General features: G+C 49.5%; 1 protein-coding gene across 1 annotated transcript in view; it reads right to left on the bottom strand.

Moving 5' to 3' along the window:
* The window catches only part of IARS1 (isoleucyl-tRNA synthetase 1), a 177,541-nt gene that overhangs the window by 64,526 nt on the left and 85,571 nt on the right, over positions 1-27,444 (bottom strand). The window contains exons 14-18 of the mRNA XM_088463393.1: positions 26,865-26,991; positions 10,217-10,290; positions 8,321-8,515; positions 8,147-8,233; positions 5,625-5,708 (exon numbers count right to left, since the gene is read on the bottom strand). Of these exons, the coding sequence (XP_088319519.1) occupies positions 5,625-5,708; positions 8,147-8,233; positions 8,321-8,515; positions 10,217-10,290; positions 26,865-26,991 (567 nt within the window). The remainder of the gene's footprint in view (positions 1-5,624; positions 5,709-8,146; positions 8,234-8,320; positions 8,516-10,216; positions 10,291-26,864; positions 26,992-27,444) is intronic.

Below are 27,444 nucleotides of genomic sequence, written 5' to 3'. Positions count from 1 at the left end.
AAATGGTAGGCTGGGACAGAGTCCTCGTAGGGACAGCAGACGGAGCCGCAAGGCGGTCCGCCAGAGACACCAGCACCTGTGGAAACATAGCCCATGGTGGCTCCTGTGTCATAGGGGGTCTGGATTGACCAGGAGTCAACTGACACCGCTCATAAAGGCCATCCAGAGATGCCTCTTCCCTATGTGATCCCGCAGAGCAGCGCCTGCAGGAAAACAACACTGGAGTCCCGGAGTGCTGAACTTCACCCTCAGACATAACCAAATATAATGTACAGACAAAATATATATGGCAATAGAGGAAAAAAGAACTGCACTTCCCTGTGTGCTGAACAACAGTCCTGAATATGGCACTGTGTAGCACACAACTGTATGTGACAGACCTCACAAATACTTGATTTATATATGTGAGGTTAGTAGAAAAGCCCCTCCTCCACACCTGTAGGGCTAAGGAAGAAGGAAAGAGATAGATATAAGCTGACAGTAATAAGAGAAAAATACAGACAGCAGCACTAGCAAAAGTCACATACCATGCAGGAAGATATACTCACTGCACCTTTACACTACACTCAACCGCCCAGATTCAGTGTCTGGGAGGGCTATAGTGCTGTGTACGCCGTCCTAACAGGGGAGAGGTACACAGGGGGACCGGTCCGCGTGCTCCCTGAGGGATCTGCGCTGCCACATGTAGAAAAAAATGGCCGCCAGAGACCTCAGAGGAGGAGTGGCCGAGTGAACTGCAGCTCAGGGACGCTAGACATGCAGGCTGAAAAGCGCGCTGAGCTGAGGGGAGGAGCCGCTGAACAGGGAAGGCTTCCTCCCCTGGCTGGCCATTAACCCCAGGGATGCTGGCTTCCCGCTTGCCGGTTATCCCTGGTGGTCTAGTGGGTTATGGGGGGGGGGCCCGCCGCCACTGCCAGCAGCCTCCGGTCTGTCCCCAGGACCGGAGGCTAAAGGACTGCATTTAAGGTATTCCACGCGCCGCTGCTAGCCAGCGACGCGTGGCTTACCTGAATCCCCGGCGACTCCGGCAGCAGTCCTGGGAGGTAGACAGAGTCCGGCTAGTACGGACTCTGTCCTCCCGCCGCGATCCCCAGATCAGTACTGGCGTCGCGGCGCCAGTCGGGGATCAGAGCGGCAGCGTGGGCGTCTGTACAGACAGCCCTTCGCTGCCGTCTGTAGTAAAAAGAGAAACTAAAATAAATAAAATCTATTAGAAAATAAAAAGCTTCTGGGGGCTGCTCCTGCAGCCCCCCTGCGCGGTGACCGAGTCCGGCCGGGCACCAGCTTACACTGAGGTGCCTGTGGCTCGGGGGCGGGGTATAGAGGAGGACCCAAGTGCATCCTGGGAGCTAAAAGCTTAACTGTGTGGTGCCCATGGATCCTGATCCAGCTATATCCCCAAGGTCAACCCTGTGGACCCCCTATGGACCCTGAAGTAGAAATACACAGGGCTGAGAGCTACCAGCACAGGACATGTAGTGCAACTATACATACACTGGTATATACACAGGGCTGAGAGCTACCAGCACAGGACATGTAGTGTAACTATACATACACTGGTATATACACACAGGGCTGAGAGCTACCAGCACAGGACACGTAGTGTAACTATACATACACTGGTATATACACACAGGGCTGAGAGCTACCAGCACAGGACATGTAGTGTAACTATACATACACTGGTATATACACAGGGCTGAGAGCTACCAGCACAGGACACGTAGTGTAACTATACACACTGGTATATACACAGGGCTGAGAGCTACCAGCACAGGACATGTAGTGTAACTATACATACACTGGTATATACACAGGGCTGAGAGCTACCAGCACAGGACACGTAGTGTAACTATACATACACTGGTATATACACACAGGGCTGAGAGCTACCAGCACAGGACATGTAGTGTAACTATACATACACTGGTATATACACAGGGCTGAGAGCTACCAGCACAGGACACGTAGTGTAACTATACATACACTGGTATACACACAGGGCTGAGAGCTACCAGCACAGGACATGTAGTGTAACTATACATACACTGGTATATACACAGGGCTGAGAGCTACCAGCACAGGACACGTAGTGTAACTATACATACACTAGTATATACACACAGGGCTGAGAGCTACCAGCACAGGACACGTAGTGTAACTATACATACACTGGTATATACACAGGGCTGAGAGCTACCAGCACAGGACACGTAGTGTAACTATACATACACTGGTATATACACACAGGGCTGAGAGCTGCCAGCACAGGACACGTAGTGTAACTATACATACACTGGTATATATACACAGGGCTGAGAGCTGCCAGCACAGGACATGTAGTGTAACTATACATACACTGGTATATACACACACAGGGCTGAGAGCTGCCAGCACAGGACATGTAGTGTAACTATACATACACTGGTATATACACACAGGGCTGAGAGCTGCCAGCACAGGACACGTAGTGTAACTATACATACACTGGTATATACACACAGGGCTGAGAGCTACCAGCACAGGACATGTAGTGTAACTATACATACACTGGTATATATACACAGGGCTGAGAGCTGCCAGCACAGGACATGTAGTGTAACTATACATACACTGGTATATATACACAGGGCTGAGAGCTGCCAGCACAGGACATGTAGTGTAACTATACATACACTGGTATATACACACACAGGGCTGAGAGCTGCCAGCACAGGACACGTAGTGTAACTATACATACACTGGTATATACACAGGGCTGAGAGCTACCAGCACAGGACACGTAGTGTAACTATACATACACTGGTATATACACACAGGGCTGAGAGCTACCAGCACAGGACATGTAGTGTAACTATACATACACTGGTATATACACACAGGGCTGAGAGCTGCCAGCACAGGACATGTAGTGTAACTATACATACACTGGTATATACACAGGGCTGAGAGCTACCAGCACAGGACACGTAGTGTAACTATACATACACTGGTATATACACACAGGGCTGAGAGCTGCCAGCACAGGACACGTAGTGTAACTATACATACACTGGTATATACACAGGGCTGAGAGCTGCCAGCACAGGACACGTAGTGTAACTATACATACACTGGTATATATACATACAGGGCTGAGAGCTACCAGCACAGGACATGTAGTGTAACTATACATACACTGGTATATACACAGGGCTGAGAGCTACCAGCACAGGACACGTAGTGTAACTATACATACACTGGTATATATACACACAGGGCTGAGAGCTGCCAGCACAGGACATGTAGTGTAACTATACATACACTGGTATATACACACAGGGCTGAGAGCTACCAGCACAGGACATGTAGTGTAACTATACATACACTGGTATATACACAGGGCTGAGAGCTGCCAGCACAGGACATGTAGTGTAACTATACATACACTGGTATATATACACACAGGGCTGAGAGCTGCCAGCACAGGACATGTAGTGTAACTATACATACACTGGTATATACACACAGGGCTGAGAGCTGCCAGCACAGGACATGTAGTGTAACTATACATACACTGGTATATATACACACAGGGCTGAGAGCTGCCAGCACAGGACATGTAGTGTAACTATACATACACTGGTATATACACACAGGGCTGAGAGCTACCAGCACAGGACATGTAGTGTAACTATACATACACTGGTATATACACAGGGCTGAGAGCTACCAGCACAGGACATGTAGTGTAACTATACATACACTGGTATATACACAGGGCTGAGAGCTGCCAGCACAGGACATGTAGTGTAACTATACATACACTGGTATATATACACACAGGGCTGAGAGCTGCCAGCACAGGACATGTAGTGTAACTATACATACACTGGTATATACACACAGGGCTGAGAGCTACCAGCACAGGACATGTAGTGTAACTATACATACACTGGTATATACACAGGGCTGAGAGCTACCAGCACAGGACACGTAGTGTAACTATACATACACTGGTATATACACAGGGCTGAGAGCTACCAGCACAGGACATGTAGTGTAACTATACATACACTGGTATATATACACACAGGGCTGAGAGCTGCCAGCACAGGACATGTAGTGTAACTATACATACACTGGTATATACACACAGGGCTGAGAGCTGCCAGCACAGGACATGTAGTGTAACTATACATACACTGGTATATATACACACAGGGCTGAGAGCTGCCAGCACAGGACATGTAGTGTAACTATACATACACTGGTATATACACACAGGGCTGAGAGCTGCCAGCACAGGACATGTAGTGTAACTATACATACACTGGTATATATACACACAGGGCTGAGAGCTGCCAGCACAGGACATGTAGTGTAACTATACATACACTGGTATATACACACAGGGCTGAGAGCTGCCAGCACAGGACATGTAGTGTAACTATACATACACTGGTATATACACACAGGGCTGAGAGCTACCAGCACAGGACATGTAGTGTAACTATACATACACTGGTATATACACACAGGGCTGAGAGCTACCAGCACAGGACACGTAGTGTAACTATACATACACTGGTATATACACAGGGCTGAGAGCTGCCAGCACAGGACACGTAGTGTAACTATACATACACTGGTATATATACACAGGGCTGAGAGCTGCCAGCACAGGACATGTAGTGTAACTATACATACACTGGTATATACACACACAGGGCTGAGAGCTGCCAGCACAGGACATGTAGTGTAACTATACATACACTGGTATATACACACAGGGCTGAGAGCTGCCAGCACAGGACACGTAGTGTAACTATACATACACTGGTATATACACACAGGGCTGAGAGCTACCAGCACAGGACATGTAGTGTAACTATACATACACTGGTATATATACACAGGGCTGAGAGCTGCCAGCACAGGACATGTAGTGTAACTATACATACACTGGTATATACACACAGGGCTGAGAGCTGCCAGCACAGGACACGTAGTGTAACTATACATACACTGGTATATACACACAGGGCTGAGAGCTACCAGCACAGCACATGTAGTGTAACTATACTTACACTGGTATATATACACACAGGGCTGAGAGCTGCCAGCACAGGACATGTAGTGTAACTATACATACACTGGTATATACACACACAGGGCTGAGAGCTGCCAGCACAGGACACGTAGTGTAACTATACATACACTGGTATATACACACACAGGGCTGAGAGCTACCAGCACAGGACATGTAGTGTAACTATACATACACTGGTATATACACAGGGCTGAGAGCTACCAGCACAGGACACGTAGTGTAACTATACATACACTGGTATATATACACAGGGCTGAGAGCTACCAGCACAGGACACGTAGTGTAACTATACATACACTGGTATATACACACACAGGGCTGAGAGCTACCAGCACAGGACATGTAGTGTAACTATACATACACTGGTATATACACAGGGCTGAGAGCTACCAGCACAGGACACGTAGTGTAACTATACATACACTGGTATATATACACATACACACACACACACACACACACACATATATATATACATACACATGAGAAAGAGACACAGAAGGGCAATCTGTCACATTGTACATGATCTAACCTTAGTGCATCTGCTCCATAATTATTAATGACGTGCATGGGATCTGGGTAATTCTTCTTACTCTTACTCATCTTCTGTCCATCACTGTCACATGGAGGAACCAAGATAATAAACCATCAGTGCTATATACAGACAGCAAGTCATACACGTGTTCTTATAGTCATACACGTGTTCTTATAGTCATACACGTGTTCTTATAGTCATACACGTGTTCTTATAGTCATAGAAAAACAACAAGTGAAAACCTGCCTCAGCAGGTCATGTGCTCAGGATTTTTGTCTGACCCAGCAACATACACCCATACATCAGACGGACGTTTCCCATCCACGAGACATCTATAGTCGGCTATCGGAAATCTTTTATGTTAAAAATCACAGATTTGCTAATCACGATAATATTTTGGTTGGGATCAGAAAATCCACCATGTTGCATTTCACCAATGGTACGCCATCTGGGGTCGGGGAACGGTGACACTCTGTCGCTGATGTACGGGGGCCTGGAGTCACCTGTGCTTCATCAAATACAGCCACAAAACATGACAGGTTAGTGGTTCTTGGGGATTGGCGTTGAGAACCCTTGTCCTACAGCGTTCAGGCACATTAACTCAGTACACTCTTCTGCAGGAACGCCAAAAAACAAAGGGGGTCAAATTCAATTAGCTGCGAGATTGCAAAAGCAAACTTGCATGAGGAAGCTTACATATCCGGTGACAATGCCCCCGCAAAATTCAATCAGAATGGACGAATCACGGGACTGGCAGCTACAAAAAGTGACCTGGCAAAGTGAGGAAACCATCCTGGACCCCCCAAACAAGTGGCAACTAAGATAGCAGGGCCATATAGAAGCTGTTACTGGTCAGGATGCAAGCACTGGAAGTTCTTAACAGGTATAAAATAATGGATTTTGCATTTTTCATGAATGGGGGAAAAATTATAGCAAGTAAATGTTTTTCTGAAATATAAAAATCTTTACAATATTTTGGGGAAGAGAAAAATGTTTAATGATTTTTCAGTGTTTTTATACAAGTTTTAAAAAGTTGGAAAAATACACTTAGCTCCACCTTCAAGTTCTAAAACCCTTCTCCCATCAATACCACATCTCCACATCCCACCTCTATACATATACCTGTCCCCCATCATTTACATCTCCCCATATACCTGTCCCCCATCATTTACATCTCCCCATATACCTGTCCCCCATCATTTACACCTCCCCATATACCTGTCCCCCATCATTTACACCTCCCCATATACCTGTCCCCCATCATTTACACCTCCCCATATACCTGTCCCCCATCATTTACATCTCCCCATATACCTGTCCCCCATCATTTACACTTCCCCATATACCTGTCCCCCATCATTTACATCTCCCCATATACCTGTCCCCCATCATTTACATCTCCCCATATACCTGTCCCCCATCATTTACACCTCCCCATATACCTGTCCCCCATCATTTACACCTCCCCATATACCTGTCCCCCATCATTTACACTTCCCCATATACCTGTCCCCCATCATTTACACTTCCCCATATACCTGTCCCCCATCATTTACACTTCCCCATATACCTGTCCCCCATCATTTACACTTCCCCATATACCTGTCCCCCATCATTTACACTTCCCCATATACCTGTCCCCCATCATTTACACTTCCCCATATACCTGTCCCCCATCATTTACACTTCCCCATATACCTGTCCCCCATCATTTACACTTCCCCATATACCTGTCCCCCATCATTTACACCTCCCCATATACCTGTCCCCCATCATTTACACCTCCCCATATACCTGTCCCCCATCATTTACACCTCCCCATATACCTGTCCCCCATCATTTACACCTCCCCATATACCTGTCCCCCATCATTTACACCTCCCCATATACCTGTCCCCCATCATTTACACCTCCCCATATACCTGTCCCCCATCATTTACATCTCCCCATATACCTGTCCCCCATCATTTACACCTCCCCATATACCTGTCCCCTATCATTTACATCTCCCCATATAGCCAGTCCTAGTGTTCGTGATGGGCTGTTTTAGCCCTGCCTGATTTTTAAAGGGTAAAATGCGCCCAGCCCTTTTTAGCAGCACCCTCCTAAAACAACCTGGCCACTGCCATTCTGCCGTTGTGTGACTAGATGGTGTGCGCATGTGCACGGCATCTATTCACATTAAGGAAGAGCTTGAAGGAAGCTTAGCACCTCCGTAGGTGCTGGGCACTCCCCCATTAGAGATGCCGCCGGCTGGGCACTCCCCCAAAACTGACGTCAGCGAGGCCACACCGCCACCAACAGTGACCCTCCTAATCTAGAACATCTGTATAAGGCACAGACTGTACCCTCTTCTAATCTACCCCAATCCTATAACATACACTGTACCCTCCTAATCTATAACATCTGTATAAGGCACAGACTGTACCCTCTTCTAATCTACCCCAATCCTATAACATACACTGTACCCTCCTAATCTATAACATCTGTATAAGGCACAAACATACATACACACTTACCTGGCCAGTACAAGGCCATTGACTATGACATTCTTGAAGGGTGGCTGACCGAACAGAGCCGTAGAGAGCACAAGGAGGGTATAGAACCTGGGAGCAGAAGACAGAACAATGAATAGACTTGCCTGTACACTGACACTTTCATAGTTTACATTCACGCCGCCATGCCTTACTTACCACCCTCGAGTCTGGTCGATACCTTCTGCAATAAAGTCAGCAGGGAAGGAATCTTCAAACTCTCTTCTGTTTTCAAACGGATAGTGCACCTGAGCATAAGGCATGCTGCCACTTTCAAACCAGCAGTCAAACACTTCGCTGACTCGCCGCAGGACGCCTTTTCCACAGCGAGATGGAATGGTTAGCATATCCACACTGAGGAAACAAGAGATTTTCAGTATTTACAGGCTAACAAAAACAGCACTGATCAAAGCCAATTGCCAACTTGGACAGATCCATCTTCACTTCTGCTCGGGGCGAGGGCCGGGCGGCTCTCGGGGCGAGGGCCGGGCGGCTCTCGGGGCGAGGGCCGGGCGGCTCTCGGGGCGAGGGCCGGGCGGCTCTCGGGGCGAGGGCCGGGCGGCTCTCGGGGCGAGGGCCGGGCGGCTCTCGGGGCGAGGGCCGGGCGGCTCTCGGGGCGAGGGCCGGGCGGCTCTCGGGGCGAGGGCCGGGCGGCTCTCGGGGCGAGGGCCGGGCGGCTCTCGGGGCGAGGGCCGGGCGGCTCTCGGGGCGAGGGCCGGGCGGCTCTCGGGGCGAGGGCCGGGCGGCTCTCGGGGCGAGGGCCGGGCGGCTCTCGGGGCGAGGGCCGGGCGGCTCTCGGGGCGAGGGCCGGGCGGCTCTCGGGGCGAGGGCCGGGCGGCTCTCGGGGCGAGGGCCGGGCGGCTCTCGGGGCGAGGGCCGGGCGGCTCTCGGGGCGAGGGCAGGGCGGCTCGTGGGGCGAGGGCAGGGCGGCTCGTGGGGCGAGGGCAGAGCGGCTCTCGGGGCGAGGGAGAACAATCCCTTTGTTACCCGCTTTCCCTCGCAGCATGTTATACAGTGTATGCTACATCAGCTTATACTATTACTGGGTGCAATGTGCTGGCTGCCATAAGACATGCAATGGTATAGCCTGTTCTGATTGACACATGGTGGGATATCCCTTAATAGCTTTATCTGTAGAATGGATCTTATGCCGGGTACACACTAGATGATCTGTGGTCCGATCCCGTGGATCGGCCGACATGTCGGGCACATTGTCTAGCGTGTACCCACTGGTCAATATCGGGGTCATTCCGTCATCTGTGCATGCACGGACAACGGAGCAACCCAGCTGCCAATGCCGGCAAGGTCAATGGTGCCGGTGAACGTCATGTCAGGTGAGCGGTCACCAGATCGTGCAGTGTGTACAGGCTGCCCGATATGTACCCACCTTTAGTCCTAAATACCTGCAATACAGAGGTGTCCACAAACGCCTATCCTTACATCGTACCAAATAGGATTAGTGTTCTGGGGCACTAATCGGGGCCAAGTGCCTAGTACATGAGCGAACCAAGACACAACTGAGAAAAAGGTGCACAGCACGGGAATAGTGGCCGGCATGTCGCACCACATGGCGCAGAAGGGAGAGCTGTACAAGAACACATTATTTACAGTCAAACATAAAAAGACAACACGTTCCTATTACAGATTATCTGATATCAACAAAATGTATCAAACTACATGACTGGATGTTTTCTTCTCAAACTCATGTTATCAGGAAGATTTGCTTTCATGGAAGGAGCCTATAGAAAGGTATTGGGAACTTCAGCACCATCCTATCCCAATTACAGCCAGCAATGAAAGGGGAAATGATGGGTTACAGGGTAAAATATAGGGGGAAAAAAAAAGAGGGATCAATTGGTGACAAATGGAGACAGAGCAGGGACCCCATTCAGTGCCTGGATGTTTGTATCTCACCTGCCCAAACACATTCGTCCTCCGGAGCTCCCAATGGAGACCCTTTAGTTTATGCCCCACATACAGTCCATTACCGGGTGTTACACGGATAAAGAGATTACCCATTAACGGAACTGGGTACATAGCGTGTCTAGGATTTACCTTTCCCGATGCAGGTCTGTAACTTTGGTGCCCGTTAGCTCTTCCAGCTCAGCCAGGGACCCCACACACACAACCTGCAACATATAGGACATATATACCTTCATCATAAAGCCATGTAAAATGCGGCACATCCAGCCTACATGCAACACATGAGTAACGGGGTTGTTCAGAAACACACTGATATAACATACCAGGAAGTTGCTGATAAGGGCAGGCGTACAAGGGGATACTGCACCACAGGAATTAACAGCACCATATACAGACTGTCGTGTCACACTTTGGGGGATTTACATTTTTTTGCCGGCAGCTGTCAGTGATGGGCTCCTGACGGAGCATCACAATCATTTGGACACAAGGGTCATCTGCGCCGGCATTTCAGTTTACAGCCTCCTAAGGTGGTGAGCAGGGGTTGGGTATGATATCCCGGCTGTTGGGATGCCTCTGTTCAGAATACAGACAGCAACATCCCGACAGCCAGAATATGGACACCCATTGGAATGCAAGGTAAGTTTTTCCCTACCCAGAACCCTCCCCAGTGCTTATACCTAACCTCCCCCTCCCCCTAATCCTCCCTCCCAGTGCCTAACCCTACCCCTAATGCCTAAACCTAACCCTGCTACCTTACGCTACCCTCCCTGTGCACCCCGATACTTACCATTCGGGATGCAGACGGTCAGGATACTGCTGCCCGGGATCCCGACCTGTCGGTATTTTGGCGCTGGTATTTAGACCGTTAGCATCCAGCACGCTGGGATGCCGACTCTATTCCTACATGCGAGCAAATGTGCAAAAAATCCCAACCAGGACTTTAGACGGGTGTAGCCGCTTTACCTGGTTTTATTTGGCAATAAGGCATGGGCACACGAAAACAATTGAGAATCACACCAAGACCTCCAGCCGCTTTAATCGGGAGATCAGGTGCAATAAAACGATTGAGTCGTCCCCAATGACTTAAGTTAATGTTTACATATAAACTCTGACAAAACTTTAAGACAACCAGTTAAAAATGCCACTGTATTGTGAACTCCAGGTACTGTAGGTAAAGATCAGAGCTTGGGGTAAATAAAGCAATGTATACAGACTAAGGCACCTGTAATGGGAGGTCAGATAATGATTGCTGAAAGCCATATTGTGTGTAGTGATTTTATAAATGTATCAGGCAATAGATAATGGTCAGACATTAGAAGGTGGTCAGAAACTGCATAAGGTCACTGTTTAGTTATGTGACCAGACCTACTTAATCCTGAGCAAACATTTTGTTACTTTCATTTGTTTATTTTACTTTACTCTCTTTCACTTTGAAATAAATGTCTTTTTAACTGATATTTATTATGTGGCTTGATTAACGTCTTTGTGTCCAAAGAATCTCATCTCATTCCACCAAGAACAGCACCTGATGTCCTACATATAGAAAATAACAGGCCTCTAGGACCCAGCGCAGGTTTATTTTCTAATGTTCTAGCATCATACAAATGCCCGCCCCCCCCCCCCCCCCCCCAAAAAAAAAATTAAATAAACAAGTACATGAAAAAGTCAGGCCCACCCAGAAGGACAAAACAGAACTAGAGGGCAAATGGGATCTTTATACATACGTTAAATCCTTTTCTGAAATAAATGAGGGACACTGGAACACTAATGCGATATCAGGAGCTTGGACACTTAAAATAACTGACAAAAAGGCGAGGTATCGTACAACTTACCTTTGCTAACACTTTGTTCGTAGACCATAGGGTTCACAGGGAGACATTGGGGTGTAGGTGGGACCTGGAGGACCGGAAAACAACAGCAAAGCTTTTCAATCCCCGGATGCTCCGGTCCTTCCTCCTATACCCCCGCCCACAGCCTGAGGGCAATTCAGTTTCGTTAACAAGCCCAAGGCAGGAGCAGGATAGGAGAGAAGGAAGACTCGTAAACTGAAGAATCACACTCACACAGAGAAGCAAACAAGTGACCAGGAGAAGAAACCCATAGAAGCTAGGAGAATAAGGCGGGTGCCCTGTGGACTTCGAAGAAAGAGTTAACGAAGGTAAGCTTTACCATAATTCTCCTTTTATTCTTCAGGGTCCATAGGGCTCCACAGGGAGACATTTGGGATGTCCCAAAGCAATTGCTCAAGGGCAGGAACGCTCCTAAGCAGATAGAACCCTACGCCCGAAGGAAGCATCCTGATAGGTTTTATGCCTTTGATACATTTGCCTAAGAAAGGTGTGGACAGAAGACCAGGTGGACTCCTTGCATAGCTGTTCAGCTGAGGCACCACAACGGGCTGCCCACGAGGGACCCACAGAGCAAGTAGAATGACCAGATACTGAAGCCAGCAGAGGAAGGCCAGTCCATGTAAGCCTGTGAGATAGTCATGCAATTCCATTTGGTTATCCCTTCTTTTGGAATCCATACAGGACAAAGAGGGAGTCTGATTTCCTGATGGAAGTAGTGCAGTCCACACAGATCTTCAGAGCACAGACCATGTCCAACGAGGCCTCACCTGCCGAAAGGTCTGGTGAATTAATGCCGGAACCACTATTTCCTCATTCAGGTGGAAGTGAGAAACCACCTTGGGAAGGAAACCTGGGCGTGTACGAAGAACAGCCCTGTCCTGATGAAATATTAAAAAGGGAGAGCAACATGAAAGTGTCCCTAAATCCAATACCCGACGGGCAGATGCTATAGCCAGAAAAAACAGTTTTCACAGTGAGTCACTTGACATCCACTGATTCCAGGGGTTCGAATGGAGGAACAAAGGGAGGTTGTATACGTATGCCATATTCTGTGGTAAATCCTGGCCGGATTATGTGCTCTGAGCATGGTCTGGACCACAGGGCTGGAGAGACCCTTAGCTGTTAGGAGGAATGTCTCAAGAGCCAAGCCAATAAAGACAGACTGGCTAGGTCTGGATGTAAACATGGACCCTGAGACAACAGGTCTACTTGTAGAGGAAGTTGAAGAGGAACGTCTATGGAGAGCCTTTGGAGATCGGAGTACCAATGACGTGTGGGCCAAGCCGAAGCTATGAACAGGACTGTGCCCCCTTCCTGCCTGAACTACCAAAGAACTCGAGGAAGTAGGGATATTGGATGGAAGAGATATGCCAAATGGAAGGTCCATTTCACTGACAATACGTCCACGAAGGCTGCGTCGGGGTCCCTTGTCCTGGTTCCATATACTGGAAGTTTGTTGTTGCGGCCATGAGATCCACTTCCGGAAAAACCCCATTTGTCCACTAGAAGCTGAAAGACTTCTGGATGTAGAGACCATTCTCCTGCATGCACGTTGTGACGGCAGGGAAAATCCGCTTCCCAATTAAAAATCCCTGGGATGAACACTGCAGAGATGGCTGAGAGATTGCTTTCGGCCCATGTGAGAATGCGGGACACTAATGTCATTGCTGGCTGACTCCGAATGCCCCCGTGGTGATTGAGGTAGGCCACCACCGTGGCGTTGGTCGGACTCAATTTGTATTGGCCTGTTTTTAAGAATATTCTTAGCCAGAGTGAGAGCTCTGTAGATGGCTCGAAGCCCCAGGATATTGAGTGGTAAACACTGCCTCGACTGGGGACCATCGGCCCTGGAAGGAGTGCTGGCCAGTTGCTGCACCTCACCCTTGGAGGCTTGTGTCCGTGGTGAGGAAAGCCCAGTCCAGGATGCAAAAGGGACGATCCTGGCTTATATAGGAAGTCTGTAGCCACCAGGTTCGGGACAGGCGAACCTCTGGGGGGGGGGGGCATCATCTGAGATTTGAGCAGATGGGGTAGCCCATTCCACCTGGAGAGGATCAGGTGTTGTAGGGGCCTGGAGTGAGACTGGGCGTACTCCACCATGCCGAAGGTGGACACGGTTGATCCCAAGGCCTGCACTGCAGAGAGAATTGACACTTCGCGCTTGTGGAGCAGTCTGCGCTGGACTGCTGAAATCCAGAAGGGCTTCCAAATGTACCATTCTTTGAGATATTGTTGGATAAGAGTTTTTCCAGTTGATCAACCAACCATGCATTTGAGGAAAGGCAACAGTTACCTGTAGATGGCGGTAAAGTGTCTCTGGGGAGCTGGCCAACAGCAAAAGATCGAGCAGTCTGATCCCTTGATGGCGAAGAGAGGCTGCCATAACTGCCATGATCTTGGTAAAGACCCGGAGGATCGTTGAAAGGCTGAACAGCAGAGCCTGAAATTGGTAATGTTGCTGTAGTATAACAAACCGTAGAAGTGGTTGATGAGAAGGTGCCATAGGTACATGTAGGCAAGTGTCCTGAATGTCTACAGATACCATAAAATCCCCAGGCTACATAGCTAGGATAATGGAACGGAGGGTTTTCATACGAAACCTGGGCACACCGATCAACTTGTTCAGAGATTTGAGGGTAGGCCGATGAGACCCAATGGGCTTCTGAACTAAGAAAGGGTAGAATAATAGTCCTTGCCCCATTGTGAGGAGGGGACCTGAAGAATTACTCCTGAATTCAGTAAAGACTGAATGGCTTTTTGAAGCAGCAGGGCCTTGGTTGGGTCCGATGGAGATTCTGTGCAAAAGAACCGCTGGTGGGGCGCCTCAGGAGTGAGAGGGCGTACCCGTGGGAGACCACTTCCCTTTACCCAGGCATCTGCCGTGGTTTGATGCCAAACCTGGGTGAATTGAAGTCGGTCTCCCACCCTGGGAGCCCATGGAGAGGCCCGCCCAATCAGGCTGTAGGCTTGTCCTCAGACTTGACAGGTGGAGGTCTAGTAGCCCAGGCCTGTTTGGCCCTAGGCTAGGAGGCCTTGGTTGATGTCTGCTGTTGTGGAAAAGACTGACCCTTGGCTTTTCCTTGAGGGCAAAAGGAACGAAAGGATGACGTCCGAAGCTTTGTATTATACGCAGGGCAGGAACGCCGTCTTGTTAGCCGCCAAAATAGTCACAATATTATCCAATTCTGGACCAAGTAGGATGTCTCCTGCATAAGGTAGAGAGTCTAGAGCCAGTTTTGATTCTGAATCTGCTTTCCAGGAACGTAGCCAAAGATTACTGCGGGCCACTACCCTAGTGGCAGATATCCTGGAGGCCAGGAGAGCCAAATCCATACCTGCTTCACTTCACTTCAAGTAGGAGGCTGCATCTCTAATGTGAGATATGTAGGAAAACTGTTCCCTTGAAGCATCAGAGGGAAATGTCTCTTCTAGGGCCTCTGCCCAACTCTCAATGGCTTTTGCCACCCAGGCCGTAGCCCTAGCAGGACAAGTAATAGCTCCTGTAAGAGTATATAGATTTATGACAAGCTTCTATATGTCTAATCTGTAGTCTCCTTGAAGGAGGTTGCAGTATGAATGGGTAAGATGGCATTTTTAACCATACGTGTTACATGAGAATCCACTGTTGGGGGAACGTCGCATTTAGTACAATCAGCAGATAGCTGGTCAGAGTGAGTGAACTCTGGTAAAACTACTCTGTCGTTTAAAAAATGCTGTTTTTTTTCTTAGGAATATTTAGCTTAGAGGACGGCTCCTCTTCTCCTGAGACGGAGTCAGAGTGAGAGAGGTCTACGTATCCTGCCTCCCCAGATGGTGCATCAGAATCAGATAACTGGCCGTACTGGGAAGATATCACAGCACACTTAGTAGGTAAAGGTTTATCTTTTTGCAGCATTTGCTGAAAAGCCATAGAGGTATTAGGTAAACTCTGCACAGATGTAGACAGTACATCTATCCATGGGGGAGGCAGAGGATTTGCAGGGAGACCTGCTGTGGCTATCCCATAGGGGGAGCTACCACGGGGACTGTCACTTGGTCCACAAGTTCTGCCAGCATCTGTGAAAAGGCCGCCCAGGGTGGGTCCTGAGGGAGAGACACCGGGGCTGATGGGCCTGGGTAACAATTAAGACCACCCTGAATGAGGTCCTCTGTGGCTAAGCCTGCTGAGCAGGACTTACAGGACACCAGAGTAGGAGCAGCAGCATCAGGCTGCTTGTTATTCTTTCCTCTGCTGGCCATAATACACAGTATGGTACAGTGCAGTGCGCACCCTGGATAATATGGCACAGTGTAGCGTGAAACCGTGCAAAGTATGTGATAGTACTCACAATTATATAGGAGATGTGAGGTACAATGAACCCCTTTATACCTTAGTATGTCAGGGTATAGTAGAATAAAGGGAAAGGTATAAGCTGTACAGTATAGAAAGTAGGGATTAGCGCTAGCACAAGTCACAGAAACACAGAACATGACATGTCTGCAATGGGCACTAAAATCACTTACACAGAGCGCAGTGGCTGATAGGATATAGCGCTGTATGACCTGGCCCGTGGGAGAGTTATACAGGGAGACTGGACACAGCGTTCCCGGGAGACCTGCTTGCAGAAAATGGCTGCCGCGCGTCCCTGGGGGGCGGAGCAGCCCAGGGAACACCAAGAGCGCAGTGGAATGGCGCCTTGGACTGGGGGAGGGGCTGCAAGGAGAGCGCCTTCTCCCCTTGCTGACATTAACCAGGGGGTCCCCCAGCCCCCTTACATATGCCCTGCGCCAATATGTTATACACCGGTGTCCACATCCCTGTGCAACAGTGCGGGTCCCTTCGAACGGGGTTCCACCTTAGCTGTCCCCTGGATTCTGGGCTGCAGTCTGGGGTCCGAGGAGTCTGCTAGCTAGTCCCCCTCGGAGCCCCGCCGGGAGTACCTAGCACAGGCTTGAAGTCACGGTGCCTCGGAGAGGTGATGAGGTGGCAGCTCAGACGTCCGGAGGACAGTCTAGTGCTGCTCATCCGTTATAGTAAAAACAACAAAAAAATAGAGATAAATGAAATCATAAAATAAAAACTCTGCCCCCGTTATAATGGTGATCCAGCTCCTGCCGGACACCAACGAAAACTGGAGTGCCCTCAGGCTATGGGCGGGGTATAGGAGGAAGGACCGGAGCATCCTGGGATTGAAAAGCTTTGCTGTTGGTGTCCGGTCCTCCAGGTCCCACCTACACCCCAATGTCTCCCTGTGGAGCCCTATGGAATCTGAAGAAGAAATCTGAATTTCCTCCCCGATTACACCTGAGATGCTGGAAGCCAATAATACGCAACATTCGCCAACAAGAGCATAAAAGGTTGGGCATACAGGGCTGCTCACAGGACTCTCAGAAAAGCGAATAACAGAAATCTGCTTTTCTCTTTCATCCATAGGGGACACTAATATTAGGAGCTCCCAACGTACTCCGTACAGGAGGGAGCTATGCTGGATCTGCAGATGTCTGTGACGGAGCAGATGTAAAACAAGAGATATGGTAAGAACTTACCTTTGTTATCTCTGTTTCTACGAAGTCCATAAGGTCCACAGGGTGACCTTGGGGTATAGCTGGATCCTGGATCCTCGGGCACCACGGAGTTAAAGGTTTCAGCTGCTCCCAGGATGCACTTGGGTCCATGCTCCTCTATACCCCGCCCCCGAGCCACAGGCACCTCAGTTGGTAAGCAGCCCAGGCCGGAGGAGGAGACTACACAGAGAGAAGGAAAACTAAGGATGCATCCTGAGAGGTAAAGGTGTCAAACGCATAGAACCTCAAAAAGGTCTGAATGGAAGACCAGGTGGCCGCCTTACACAGCTGAACAGCAGAGGCGCCACGGCTAGCAGCCCAAGAAGGGCCCACAGACCGAGTGGAATGAGCCTTAACAGAGGCTGGAACAGGTAAACCCTCCTGCATATAAGCCTCAATAGTAACAGAACGAAGCCAACGGGCTAGAGTCTGTTTGTTGGTAGGCCAAACCCTCTTGTGAAAACCAAAGAGGACAAACAATGAATCAGACTTCCTCACAGAACTAGTCCAGTCCACATAAACCTGGAGTGCACGGACAACGTCTAAAGAAGCCTCCCCAGCCGAAAGATCAGGCGACTGAAAGGCTGGTACAACAATTTCCTGATTAATGTGGAACCTGGAAACCACTTTAGGCAGGAAATCAGGACGAGTGCGAAGTACCGCTCTGTCCTGATGAAAAACCAGAAAAGGGGAACGACAGGAAAGCGCCCCCAAATCAGAAACCCTCCTGGCAGAAGCAATTGCCAAGAGGAAAACCGTCTTAAAAGTTAGCCACTTGAGCTCCACTCACTACAAGGGCTCAAAAGGAGGACCCTGTAAGTCCCGAAAATCCCACGGGGCCACAGGTGGCACAAAAGGAGGCTGGATTCTTAAAACACCCTGGAAAAAGATGTGTACGTCCGGCATAGCAGCAATCCTGCGCTGGAACCACACCGACAGAGCAGACACGTGCACCTTCAATGAGGAAAGACGTAATCCCAAGTCCAAACCCGACTGAAGAAAAGCCAGAATACGCGAAACCCGGAACACCTGGGGATCATATCTTCTGGCCTCGCACCACTGAAAGTAAGTGTGCCACACTTTGTGGTAGATCCTCGCGGAAGCAGGCTTGCGCGCCCTCAGCATGGTGGTAATAACGGAGCTAGAAAAGCCCCGAGACCTCAGGACGGCTGTCTCAAGAGCCACGCCGTCAAAGATAGTCGACCCAGATCCGAGTGAAGACAGGGCCCGAGACAACAGGTCCCGTCGTTGAGGTAGGAAGTACGGAGCGTCGATGGACAGGCTCCGCAGATCGGAGTACCACGGCCTTCTGGGCCACGCTGGGGCCACCAGGATCAGTGTGCCTCCGTCCTGCTTGAACTTGCACAGGACCCGAGGAAGCAGAGATATCGGAGGAAACAAGTAAGCCAGGCGAAACAGCCATTTCACAGACAGCGCATCTATCAGACTTGCGCCCGCGTCCCTTGTCCTTGACCCGTACACGGGCAGCTTGTGATTGTGACGGGACGCCATCAGGTCCAGCTCTGGCAGCCCCCACTTGTCCACGAGTAGTTGGAATACCTCTGGATGAAGCGACCATTCCCCGGGATGCACGTCGTAACGGCTGAGGAAGTCTGCCTCCCAATTGAGGACTCCCGGGATGAAGACTGCCGAGAGAGCTGGAAGATAGCGCTCCGCCCAAGCCAGGACGCGGGACACCTCCGACATCGCAGCTCGACTGCGAGCCCCTCCCTGGTGATTGATGTACGCCACCGTGGTGGCGTTGTCTGACTGCACCTGAACGGCCCTTCCGTGAAGAGCGGTGCCGGACGACTGCAGGGCTCTGTACACTGCCCGCAGTTCCAGGATGTTGATGGGAAGAATCGCTTCCTCCGGGATCCAAAAAGGGGCGCCCCTCGAGGAGATGAGCCGTCTGTAGCCACCAGGCCAGGGACAGACGCACCTCCGAGGACAACACCAGCATCTGAGAGCGGATCCTGTGTGGCAATCCGTTCCATTCCAAAAGAATCAGCCTCTGCAGGGGCCTGGAATGGAACTGGGCAAACTCCACCATGTCGAATGCCGACACCATGGACCCCAAAACTCTCATTGCTGAGTGCACCGACACTCTGCCCCTGCTAAGACAACTGTGAATCCGCAGCTGTAAGGAGGAGACCTTCTCTGGAGTCAGAAAAATCCGTTGCTGACGAGAGTCCAGAAGGGCCCCCAAATGAACCATCCGCTGTGATGGGATGAGGGAGAACTTCTTCCAGTTGATCAACCACCCGTGCGCCTGTAGACAAGCGACCGTCAGGTGGAGATGCTGGATCAGTACCTCCGGGGAGCTTGCCAGCAAGAGGAGTTCAGCTAGATACGGTAGCAACCGTATCCTCTCGCTCCGAAGGTGAGCCGCCATGACCGCCATCACCTTGGTAAATACCCTTGGTGCCGTGGAGAGGCTAAAGGGTAGAGCCCTGAATTGGTAGTGGTTGTGGAGAATAGCAAACCGCAGAAACCGTTGGTGCGATGTTGCTATAGGCACATGGAGGTAGGCGTCCTGGATATCCAGGGAGACCATATAATCCCCCGGTTCCATCACCAGAATGATGGAACGCAAAGTTTCCATCCTGAATTTGGGAATCCTGAGAAATTTGTTCAGGGACTTCAAATTGAGGATGGGGCGATGAGAGCCTTTGGGTTTCTGCACCAGAAACAGCGTAGAGTAATACCCCATCCCACGTTGAGATTGTGGTACGGGTATAATGACCCCCGCCGTCAGCAAGGCCTCTATGGCTTCCTGAACCTGCAAGGCCTTGGTTTTGTCCTGAGAAGGACTCGTGCAAAAAAACTGGCGAGGTGGCCTGTGCCGAAAAGACAGGGATTACCCCTGGGAGACCACTTCTCGCACCCAGGCATCCGTGGTGGTATTGTGCCAGCACTGGGCGAATTGAAGAAGTCGGCCTCCCACTCTGGGGTCCCCCAGAGGGAGGCCCATCCCATCATGCAGAAGGCTTATCTTCTGGCTTGGAAGAAGGGTGCCTAGCACTCCAGGCTTGCTTCTTTGGCTTTGAGGCGGTCTTGGTTGCGGACTGCCTCGGGAAGGACTGACCCTTTGCCTTGCCCTGAACCCGAAAGGAGTGAAATGCCGAGCTCCGGACCTTAGCAGGTGTCGTAGCTGAAGGGAGGAAGGCGGACTTGGACTTTGCCAGGGTATCTACTATTTTGTCCAGGTCCGGACCAAATAGTAACTCTCCATTAAAAGGTAAGGCTTCCCAGCCTTTCTTTGAATCAGCGTCTGCTCTCCAAGACCTCAACCACAAGGATCTGCGAGCAGACACTGCTGCCGTCGAAACTCTAGAGGTCGGGCAGGCTAGCATCCAAAGATGCTTCTCCAATGTAGGAAGCGGCATCTCTCATCTGTCCTAACAACGCCCTCTGGACATCCGGAGCATCATCCGTAAACGTATCCTCCAAGGCGTTGGCCCAACCCTCAATAGCCTTGGCCACCCAGGAGATGGCCATGGACGGCCGGGCTACAGCCCCTGAGAGAGAATAAATAGACTTCAGACAAGTCTCCACCTTCCTGTCCGTAGGATCCTTCAGCGAGGATATAGACGGCAATGGCAAAGTAGCACTCCTGATGAGGCGTGTTACATGGGAATCAACCGCAGGCGGAGTTTCCCATTTCTTACAATGCGCCTCCGGAAACGGATAATTGGACGCCAACCGCTTCTGTGGCAGGAATCGCTTACTGGGCGTCTGCCAGGCCACCGCCATGTGATCCGTCAACTGATCAGACAAGGGGAACGCTGCAGAAGTAACCTTAGCTTTTTTAAAACTAGGATACCTCGACTTGGGAGCGGGTGCCTCATCCTCAATCAGAAGAATGGCCCGCACTGCCCTAACCAGAGCCCGCACATTGATGGAAGACTTAGTGTCTACCTCCTGGACTGAGGCATCTGAGGCTGAGTCATCCTGCACCTCGACATCATCCGAGGACCCCTCAGAGTCCGAAAAATGCGCAGCCTGCGCCATAACTGTGACGTCCTGTGACAAAAGTCCAGGAATGATGATGTTCGTCCATGCAAGATGACGTTTTGCCTCTTTCTGAGTTCCGTTTTTTTGGAGGGAAAAATCCGAACTCAACGTGCAAACTCGAACCTATCCGAGCCTGCACATCCCTAATTCAGACGCAAGCAAGCGGCTGCGTAATACCGTCCAACCAATATATCCCACTACAGCAGGTGCCTCTGATCACCATGACAACGCAGACCCTGGCCTCACCATTCCCTGGGGCAACACTCCCCTGATTCCAGTAATCGCCAAAGGCAGGGGGACCCCCATGGACCCTCCCCCAGCGTCTGCCGATCAAGGACCACTGCAGCCGCCGGGAAATGTAATCTACTACATACTGTATATATAAAAGACTAAGATGTGATGGGTGCGATGTGCCGTGGCAACAGCGTTAAAATACCGGCAACAGCAAGTTTGTTTGCTGACGAATATCTTCCACAGCTCTCAAGGTAAAGCTGCCAATTTAACTCAGTTGTTTAGTATAAAAATGTCAGTGTGACAGTCAGTCAGAGTGTCACAGTCAGTCACAGTCAGTCTGTCTGTCTATCCAAATCCATCCAGTGACAGACAAACACATCACAGAGGGGAGGCACTTGGTCTTGGACACCTAATGGAGTGGTTGGGGTGGTTATGTTATAAATAGATGTTCTTGACCTAATTCAATCATAAAAAAACGTTTTTTGGAAACAATATTAGCCAGTGAAATGGTTAATGGAATATAAGGGAAGGCTGTTCCCTGGTGTGGAATAATACAGCATAATAATAGTGTATAATACAGCAATTAGTTGAGCAGATGGTGTACTAGATGTAAAGTCACGGCATGCTATAGGAGGTATAGATGTGTGACTGCCGTAGTGTATATGAAATACTAGTATGAACTAGTATTGGGTGCATAATGTGACCCGATGACGATGGTAGGGAGGGGCTGTGTGTGTTATATAGAAATATATATATTACAGATGCTAGTGCCAAGTAGGATATTGTTGCATGTGATCTTGTTCTAAACGTGTTCTGCTGACTGTAAGATTCTAGGACCCTGGAGAGAACTGGAGCGAGGCGGATATACACTGACAACTGTGTGATACGTTCCCCCTAGGGCTAAGGTTCCCATAAGGGATTCCTCACATTGCGTCTGTCTCCTCACCCCCCCTCACCAACCTTGCTGCTGTCTGTATCCACAGAGACACTCCCCTCCCCCCCTCCCACCGTGGCGGTGTCTGCCCCCGGCCAATCCAGCCTCCCCACCACTGTGTGTAACCAATCACATTCCCCGCCAGTGTCTGTCCCAGCCCAAACATCCCCCGCCGCCCCCCTCAGTGTCTGTCCCAGCCTCCTGCAGCAACCACTGTGTCCACCGTCCCCCGTCCGTGTTTGAACCAGCCCCAACACCCCCCCCTCCCCCATGCCAGTGTCTGTCCCCAGCATATCCAACCTCCCCACCGCTGTGTGTAACCACCTACCTCTTTCCCCCGCTGGCATCTGACCCAGCTTACACCCCCCCCCCTTCCCCCCGTGGCCGCCACTGATACTGTGGGGACTGTGAAAATTATGGGGGGAGGATTACTTGTAACCAGGATATCTCCTGCATTAGAAGCTTAATGAATGGCCCACAACCTTAATTTTTACAAAAGTAGGGGGAAATATAAATTTTTTAAATGACTTTTGTAGAAATTGAGGGATGATGAATAGACCCCATACTCTTTCTCCTATGACCACAGAAATATTCTTGTCCAGTTCAGGATCAAAACAGATCTCTACAGAAACTCTACATCCACCTACTAAATCCCAATGAGCCAAAACGTAGCCCAAATGAACCCCAATATTGATGGTGGCATCCTCCAGATTCTGAAGTATCACAGATATCGTCCAGTGATGATAAATCCAATCCCAACAGCTTTCAAACTCTCTGCTACATCTCTGTTGCTTTATTGCTAAGGGAGGCTCAAGCCATCTAAAAACAGACATAAGGGCAGCCTCAAGTTTACTATCACTGCTATCCCATAGACTAGCCAGAGCTTCTTACCATGGCTCATCAATGATGGATCAGATTCACGAGCCTGAGGGTTCAGACCCTGTGGTGGCTGCTTGTGCTCCTGCGGATACTCCATCCTAGGTGGCTACCTTAGCAGTGCCATGTCTGACCTGTCTGGCCTCCAGTCCCGATTCATCAGAGCACTCAGGGATTTTATTCAAATCAGTTTGTTGTTCTAAAGTTGGACAATTCAGTCAGGCCTATTTTGAATCTCAAATCCTTAAATGGTTATTTGATTTTTTCACCGTTTCAAGATGGAATCCCTGCATTTGGTGATCGTGGGTTTGGCGGCCGAACATTTCTTAGGGACCTGTACATTAGGGATGCATACCTTCATATTCCGATCTCGGAACTACTTCAGGCGTTCCTCCGCTTTGTCACCGGGACAACCATTATCAGTTTCGAGCTCTGCCCTTAGTCTTCCCCCCGGGTGTTTACCAAGGTAATGGCAGTAATGGTGGCCCATCTACAGTCCCTGGGGGTGTCCACTGTGCCATACCTGAACGACCACATCAAGGCTCCATTGGCAAAGAGGCTTCTAAATCATGTCTCCTTGACAAATTAAGTTCTAACCATCATGGCTGGATCGTCCACTTCAAGAAATCCAATCTCGTGCTGTCCCAGAGTCCCCAGTTCCTCGGCATGATTCCCTGCAGACAAGGCCCTGGCAATTCAGGAATTGGTCAGGATGGTCCTCAACCCGGAAAGGGTTTCAATTCATCTGTGCAGTAATTTGCTGGGCAACATGGTGGCATCTTTCGAGGCCATTCAGTTCAGCAGATTCCATTGCAGGCCTCTTCAGTTGGACCTTCTGACTCAGTGGTCGGAGACCCATCTTCAACTGCACAGACTTATTCAGCTGTCCCCTCAGACTGGCATCTCTCTTCTCGGGTGGCTTTAAACCAGATATCTTAACGCATGTTGCCGCTTCTGCATCTGGAATTGGATTTTCCTGAACACCGACGCCACATTACGCGGCTGGGGTGGGGCAGTGGTGGTGCTAGACAGTCAATTTCCAGGTCGCTGGACACGCCAGGAGGCGCTTATGCCTATCAAAATGCAGCAACTCAGGGCAATGTACAGTGCTATGCCCTCCCCGCAGTGTCCCCTCTTATGCATGAACTAGCAATTTGAATGCAGCCGGACAACACCGCGACTGTATCGTACATAAATCTGCACGGGCGTAATCGTAGGCACATCCTACAGTGAATGGAAAAACACCCCCATGGCTATCTCAGTTAACTTCATACCCAGAGTAGAGAACTGGGAGTTGGACTCTCTGTCGTCAGGATCTCCATCCCGGGGATCGGGTAGTCATCATCCAGAGGTGCCCCAACAGCTGGTGCAGCGTTGGGGCAGGCCTCAGATAAACCTAATGGTTTCTCAGAAGAATCACCAGCTTCCGAGCTATTGCTCCAGGACACAGAATCGAGCTGCAGAAGCGGTGGACAGTCTAGCCATTCCATGGCGGTATCACCTGGTGTATCTCTTCCGCCCTTTCCTCTTAGTGCCAAGCGTGGTACTTAAACTATCTACTGCTTCCCGCAGACGACTCTTGGGCACTGGAGATCAGGCTGGCTCATCTTCAGCAGGGTCAGTTTGTGTTCCCGACTTTCCGTGTTTGCATTTAACAGCGTGGCTATTGAGACAGAAATCCTAAAGCGGAAGGGTATACCAGAAATGGTTATTCCTACGATGCTTCTGGCCCGCATGCCGATGACATCAGCCTACCATCGCAATTGGGTGGTCTTATGTGGCTTGGTGTGAACGAAGTGGACTCTCCACTCCTTCCTTCCAGCTACCCAGTCTTCTTCTCTTCCTGCAGGCGGGTTTGGATGCTGGTCATTGTCTGGGTTCGCTGAAGGTACAAGTGTCAGCCTTATCCATCTTTTTTCAGCAGCAGTTGGCCCTGCTTCCAGAGCTTCAAACTTTCTTACAGGGCGTACTGCGAGCCCTACCACCTTTGTGCCTCCTACTGCTCCTTGGGATCTCAGCTTAGTTTTGACCTTCCAATCGGCTGTGTTTGAGCCCATGGAGGAGGTGGACTTCTAGTATCTGCTTTGGAAGATGGTTCTAATTTTGGCTTTGGCTAGGAGAGTGTCAGAGCTTGGGGCCTTGTCCTGTCACTCCCAATACCCCATCTTCCACGATGTTAGGGCTGAGCTTCTTGCTGGTTGTTACTGCTTTCCACATAAAGGTGCTTCTGCGTCTCAGCTTTGCCGTGCGGCCACATGGTCCACGATCCATACGTTTGTACGGTTTCACCATTTTGATACCTTTGCAGCCACTGATGCAGCGTTTAGTCTCAGGTTTTGCCCACCGGGGAGGGGAGAGGGGGGGGATGGGCACTTACCGATATCTTTTTCTCCGATTACATAGGGGACACTGGACGCCCACCCAGCACTGTTCTATTCCTGCCATGTTTCCTTGTATGTATTAAACTACATGTTGGCTGTCTGCCGTAAGTTTGTTGTTACTGTTCTGTGTTTGGGTCCTTAGACCATTTTCCCGTCTGTTCCTCTTAATCCTTATTTCATTTTCTCTCGTGTTTCTGCTCTTCGCCTCCACTCAAGTCTTCGCAAATCTGGGGTATAGAAGGGAAGGAGCCAACAACATTTCTAAAGAATTTTAAAGTACCAAGCTCCACTCATCACCAGTCTATACCCAGTGACCCCTATGGCATCGGAGAAAGGAATTTAATCAGTAACTACCAAAATCCCATTTTTAGTCCTAATGATGATATTTATTGTCCAGGTCAAGTCGACCAGGTAAATTAGGAGAAAATTAGTTTCCGCAGAAAGGAGAATTATTTCATCTATTAGTGAACTACTTAATCTGCATCATCTCAGGTTCAGGATCACTATAGAAAGGTGTCTGGCAGGAGAAAGCACAAAGCAAAGAAAATGTACAGCGAGACTGTGAAACTGTAAGTTAAATGGTTAATGAATTACATATAGAATTCAACAACTGGGTGTCATGGATAGAATACATTTTACACAACAACCAATAACCCGTCCCTAGTACTTGTAGGATCCATGGCAGGAGAAAAGAAAGCGGACAGCTCAGGACTGTACCCCTTCTACTACTCCCAGGGGAACATAATGTTTACGAAATGTCTCAAGATACAAATAGTAGATCGAAAAATGTGTATGTCAAAAATTTAAATAATACAGCTCAAAACTGCAGCCATTTGGCTAGGGGAGGTAAGAGAGGTGCATCAGTAACAAGCGTCGTCTTCCGGTCGTCCAGCGCGTCCATCTCATGGGAAACATTACCAAAGGGTTAGCCACAAAAAACAAACCTCTTCAAAGTCCTCGCTGACCCACAGTGGTATCGGGGTGCCCCAGTACCGATTCCTGGATATAGCCCAGTCACGGGCATCTTTCAGCCAGTTCCCAAAACGCTTCTCTCGTACAAACTCAGGTACCCTATGAGAGACAGACAGCAGGGAAATACTACTGGTTACACGTATGTTACTGACGACTTTATCCAGAGCCGTTATCAGACACTTCCTGCAGCGCATCGAGGCTTAACTTTAGGATAACATTACCAAACACGACAATTGCCTGTATGTCCCCCTTGTTATATTCTTCCCCTCTCTTTTTTCTGTACCCTTCCTTTGTTTGATTTTTTGTTATCTTTACAAAAACAAAATTTGAAAATTCAATAAAAATTATTATTGTTTAAAAAAAAAAATTACCAAACACACTCTAGGAATTTCCTGGCTTCTAGGGACAACAAGAATGTTACATAGAGACAACCCTGTAGTGCATAACGCTTCTAATAGCCCAATAAAAAGTCCTTACATCACAGTTACCCAGTGGCTGCAGAGAGGAGCAGATACTGTATATACACAGGCAGCGAGAGGGGGGGTCCTTACA

The sequence above is a fragment of the Taudactylus pleione genome, unplaced genomic scaffold, assembly GCF_031769625.1.
Source record: "Taudactylus pleione unplaced genomic scaffold, aTauple2 ptg001353l, whole genome shotgun sequence".
NCBI classification, from domain to species: Eukaryota; Metazoa; Chordata; class Amphibia; order Anura; family Myobatrachidae; genus Taudactylus; species Taudactylus pleione.
The sequence above is the reverse complement of the archived record's forward strand: the minus strand, read 5'-3'. Positions and strand labels throughout refer to the sequence as shown.